Source organism: Chondrus crispus, genomic scaffold (assembly GCF_000350225.1).
Source record: "Chondrus crispus Stackhouse genomic scaffold, scaffold_297, whole genome shotgun sequence".
Lineage (NCBI taxonomy): Eukaryota > Rhodophyta > Florideophyceae > Gigartinales > Gigartinaceae > Chondrus > Chondrus crispus.
The window spans coordinates 94,088-98,988 of record NW_005179181.1 but is presented as its reverse complement, the minus strand read 5'-3'; the positions used below and the strand labels follow the sequence as shown (position 1 = coordinate 98,988).

The 4,901-nt window shown below is 51.8% G+C and overlaps 2 protein-coding genes; both read right to left on the bottom strand.

Annotated features, from left to right (window-relative positions):
• Positions 1 to 1,271: 1,271 nt before the first annotated feature.
• CHC_T00005475001 (hypothetical protein) lies at positions 1,272 to 3,454 on the bottom strand. XM_005717062.1 is given in 2 exon segments: positions 1,272 to 2,077; positions 2,078 to 3,454. 1 exon segment carries the CDS (start codon positions 3,452 to 3,454, stop codon positions 2,078 to 2,080), a length of 1,377 nt encoding a protein of 458 aa, XP_005717119.1. The 3' UTR covers positions 1,272 to 2,077.
• A 61-nt stretch (positions 3,455 to 3,515) lies between these two features.
• CHC_T00005474001 (hypothetical protein) lies at positions 3,516 to 4,383 on the bottom strand. XM_005717061.1 is given in 2 exon segments: positions 3,516 to 3,906; positions 3,907 to 4,383. The coding sequence occupies 1 exon segment, from the start codon at positions 4,381 to 4,383 to the stop codon at positions 3,907 to 3,909; it is 477 nt and encodes a 158-aa protein (XP_005717118.1). The 3' UTR covers positions 3,516 to 3,906.
• Between the last annotated feature and the right edge of the window lie 518 nt (positions 4,384 to 4,901).

Below are 4,901 nucleotides of genomic sequence, written 5' to 3'. Positions count from 1 at the left end.
TGTTTTGCAGGAACTGCTAATAGCAGATTTAGCGATGACTACAAAACACTCTGAGGAAGCTGTTTTACGAACGTTTACGTGTTTGAAGTCTGTCGAAAAGGAGCTGTTTTCGATTTTGGGATACTCTGCCGCCCTTTCCGTTCTTATTGGGAAAGTATCATCTGGTGAGTGCAATGTCCTGGATGCATTATGGTGTCAATGGAAAATAGATAGCCTGGTGTTGCTACGGCCTCATCTTGCAACTCAGAAGCCTGCTTCTTGTGACACAATTTCGGATTGCATTCGACGGCGAGCTGGATGGGGCTCAGTTGCGGCCCAGGCTAGCTCAAAACAGAAGAGGCTGTTTCAGGGAAGCTCTCTTGAGGAGATGGTATCTCTTTGGAAGGAAGAACTAGGGTTCGCCGGGGAGAGGGCAGGGAGGGAGCTTGGAGCCGTTGGAGAGCAGTGAGAGAAGAGGCGGTTGGGATGGCGTGATGGAGGGGGGTGTTGGGGTGAGGGAGGGAGGAGCGGTGTGTTTGGGGAGATGAGATTAGAAACGGAAGTTTCTAAAGGCCTGGAAAAGAAGGCGTTTGATTGTGGGAGGGGCGGGCCAGAGCAGAGACGGAGGGCGGGATAAGGTGCATTGTGAAAGGGCGGTACGGTGGCGAAGCGGCCTTACGTGGGGGAAGCGGAGCGACTCTGATAGCTACGGAACTGTCTGGAGATAGCGGCTGGGCCATTCGAGCTACATCCTGCTAGTGGCCAGGGTCGGGGGAAGGTAAAATAAGTTGCCGGACACTTCCATCCTGGTGTCGATCGTGTCGACAACATCCGCATCTTGCTGCACGAGGTCCTGCATTTATGGCTCAGGATCCTCCAACCAAAAGGCGCCTGTCTCAAATGCAACCACAGCCACTCCATTGCATAATATTTACCCAATCAGGATGGTTAGATCCAGCATGAACTTCCAATACTGTAGCCTGGGTTGCCAAACTCAGGGCCGTTCATGCCCCGTCTCCTTCCACCCTAGTAGAAAAATCAAAACATTTTGGAGCGTAATTTGAGGGCAATTTGCTTATTGGTGCCATGTACTGTAGAGCACGTGACGCGCACTCACCTTGCCCAATGAAAGCGCAATATGAGTGCATGCCAGCCACCCTGGAATTACCCTCCGATCCGACATCCTAAACAGCATTGGAAACCCCGTTTTGGAACCAGCGTTTCGGGCCTGCACTTGTTCTCTTTTGCGTCCAATATGTATGTAAATGCAGTGCAATGCGAGCTCGGAGTGCTTCTTAACCGCTCCCATTTACATCGTTCTACTATCTGCATCACCGCCTACTATCTACATCACTGCACGCTACCAACCTCCAGACATCCTCCGCCCGAACCCGCCACCGACCTACACCGCTCGTCCCCAACATAATATTTGATGATAATGCATCATCGATGCCATCGCCTTCGCGGGCTCCCTCTGTTCGACAGTAGCATTCCCATGACGACATTCTTGTCTTCAGAAAACATAATGGCTCGTCGCAACGTCAAACTCAACGCACCCCTTCCCCCCGCTTCGGACCATGTCTTCCGGCGTGAGCAACACGCTGCGCCCATACCAATCGCAGTACAAATCCAGATCCTCCTCGCTGCCTCGTGCCTTCTAGTTGTAGCACGCCAGTCGCCCGTACTTGTCGTCGGATCCACGCTTGGCTCGACGACATCTGGACCTTCCGACGCGTCTTGCATCGCTTCTCCGGTATCGCCCTCCGTTCTGACATCCTCGTTGGATGTCATCGGAATATCTGGAGTCGCGGTAGCATCGCAGACGTTGTCTGTGAAGGAATGATAGGGGCTACCGCCTTAGGTGCAGTCTTCAGTTCTTTTAAGTTGCACATCCGGTTGGTCCTCTGATTCTTTCGTCATCTGCACATCAGCATCATCAGCATCATCAGCATTGGAAGGATCTCTCTTCTGCCCATCTTCTTCCATATTTTGACTTTACATCACACGGGAGACGGAACCGTGTATCAACGAATCCTTTCAATATTTTCGGAGTAAAGTTTTCGTTCTACAACAAGTACTACTACCGAAAATCGCACTTTCACACTTTCCGGACGAGGAGCACACCTTCGCGAACAGTCAACATCAGTTGTTCTACACGCTTATCATTTCTCACAAACTGCGCAAACTCATGCAAACTTTGACGGACAGGATCGTTTTCTTCGTAAACAAGGGAGCATAACGCGTTACCAGCCATGATGAGGTCGTCCTCGTTGAGCAAGTTCAAAGCTGCTTCGTAATAATGCCTGTAGTTGGTCTTATCTGCATCCAAAAATACGATATCAAATTGCTCTCCAGTATGGACCATGTCGGTTACTGCCTTCCTCGCATCTGTCTCAAGCAGCTTCACTTTGTAGCCATTCTGGGCACTCTTAAAGCATTTTCGAGCAACAGCAGCTGCAGCGTTGTCTGCTTCAATCGTGACGACTTCTCCAATTGAAGGAATTCTATCTGCAAAAGCCAGTGCGGGGTATCCGGTGAATGTTCCAATGTCAAGAATCCTCTTGTCACTCTTACTTTGTGCGACCATCTTCAAAAATTGGCCTTCGATGGGACCTACCATGCACGGAGCGAAAAGTTTCGCCGCCTTTGTTTCGTTGGCAATGTTGACGAAGTCGGCTGTCGGAGGGGATGTCATGGCATTTGCATATTCTTCGGCGCCCGGGAAAAACAATGTGGAGTGTTCGAAAGCAGGGGGCTTAAGTGTATCACTCTTTGTTGCAGTTGAAAGCACGCTGTTTAAAGAAGATGATGTCTCACATTCATTGCGGCTAACTTGCTTCTCTGAGATCCACTGATTGTATGCTTCAATGTTGCTTTGTCCCTTTTCTCCGTTGCTCTCCGAGGGATCAGCGACTGAATTTTCAGACATTGCAGCATCAGTCGCTAAGCTCCCTTTAGGAACAGCATGGGCAGCATGTTGTTTAACAGTCGATGGATCCTCCAGACCGACATCTCGGCAGTGCGGCTCAATGCCGAAACCTTCCCTAGGGTATTTTTTCGCAATGTTCTGGTACTCAATCAACGTGCTTTCCATCCTTTCTCGCGTCAATGCGTTCAGGTATCCGCACTTTCCAATCGCACCGCGTGGTATCGGGGCACAATGGTTGCCGCCTCGCTTTTCCGTCATCTTCACCTGCGAAGACCAGAGGGAGTCTGGATTCTCAAGGATGTCATGCCGCAGTGAGAGTCCAACTGTACTCATCACCTTAAGAATCCGGTGAAACTCTCTCTCCGTAATCCACCCTTCTAAGAATGAAAGGTACGCGCCATAACCCATACCAATCGAAACTGCATGACCATGAAGGAGACCTGCTTGAAGTTCGAAACCGGGCGACCGGGTGTGCCCGTACGCGTGTGGACGGCACTGATGGGTCTCCCATAAGTTTCCGTACTCTGAGCGGACATAGCCGTCCATAGCTTTCGCGATGATTGATTCGCTGAGAACATCGATATCAGAACCACGGTCACATTGCTCCACTCCAAACTTGGTCTCCACCAGACGATTTCCGGCAGTCTCCAGCGCTGTGAAAAGAGTAGCGTCTTTAGTGACTGCCATCTTTATGATTTCGGCGATGCCATGACGAATCTATCCGGGCTCTAGCGTCTTGAAGAATTGTCGATCAGTTAGAGTAAGGATAGGGGGATGATACGCACTGAAAACATTCTTGTATCCCAACCCATCACAGCATGTCCGAGGAGAAGGCCCAGCATCAATACCTGACACAATAGATGTGCACAACATTACGTAGGGAGTATTCCTGTGATAAAGAGCACAGGCGAATCCGCCAATATCAGCCATGAAACCACCGCCAACCACAAGGACCGGTTCATTCCGAGACACTCGCTTGCCCTTGAGATCAACCAGAATCATTTCAACTCCTTTTCAACGCCCGAATCCATCGCAATTCCCGGTACTGCTTTTGCTTCGATAATTGTGCCTATCTCTGCCTTCGATTTTCCTTCTGCGATGTCGTCCTCACGTGGTTCTTTCGCGGCGCCGTCATCAGCCGCAATTCTTAACAGACGCTTTTCTTTTGCGCCGGTATCCACGGCGGTCTTTGCGAGTCCATCAACGGAATCAGATTGAATAGCGGTTTCCACTTCAAATGCAGCTTGTACCGCCGCTTGATTACTGAAGAGATTGCTCTGTGTATCATTATCTGCCTCAGCCTCAGCCTCAGCCTCAGCCTCATCCGCCTTTTCTGCCGTCTGTCCAACGTCTCCCTTGGAATCAACTCTAGCTCCCTTGGTCTCCCTTGGAATCAACTCTAGCTCCCTTGTTCCCGGGGTGGGCGGTGGCTTCTGCAACGTTTTCGCCCTCGCCGCTAGCCTTGTCTGTCTCATGCTCGTCAATATCAACCTCCCCCTCAGCCACATCCGCGGCGTCCGCATACGAGCTAGCGGCGTTATCCTCGCCATGGTGCTCTTCGGCATCCTCGTGCTCACTGTCCTCCTCGTGCACCTCCTCTTCCACCTCGGAGTCCTCCTCCACATCCCCCATATCGCGTCGGAGTCCTCCTCCACATCCCCCATATCGCGTCTCTTCGTCTGTGGGGTTCCTTCGACACTTTCCGTCAAATCAATTGTATCTCCCCTCTTCCCATCCTCATGTTCACTCGCGCTGTTCGCGTCGTCCTCATCGACGTCTTCATCGACAACGTCGGCCACGTCATCGTCATCGATGGGGTCTTCTTTGCCCAGGATCGCGTCGGGGTCGCGATCGACGTCCGGAACGCGATGTGGCCCCGAGAGCGGCGTCCGGAACGCGATGTGGCCCCGAGAGCGGCTGGGATGCGTGCGTGTGATCCGGGTCGGAGACGACGTCGACGTCGAGGGGGGCGCCACGGTCAAGCGAGACGTCC

Excerpts from the sequence above, each read along its gene's own strand:
- CHC_T00005475001 (XM_005717062.1), bottom strand. The coding sequence starts at position 3,454 with ATGGACGGCTATGTCCGCTCAGAGTACGGAAACTTATGGGAGACCCAT.
- CHC_T00005474001 (XM_005717061.1), bottom strand. The coding sequence starts at position 4,383 with ATGAGACAGACAAGGCTAGCGGCGAGGGCGAAAACGTTGCAGAAGCCA.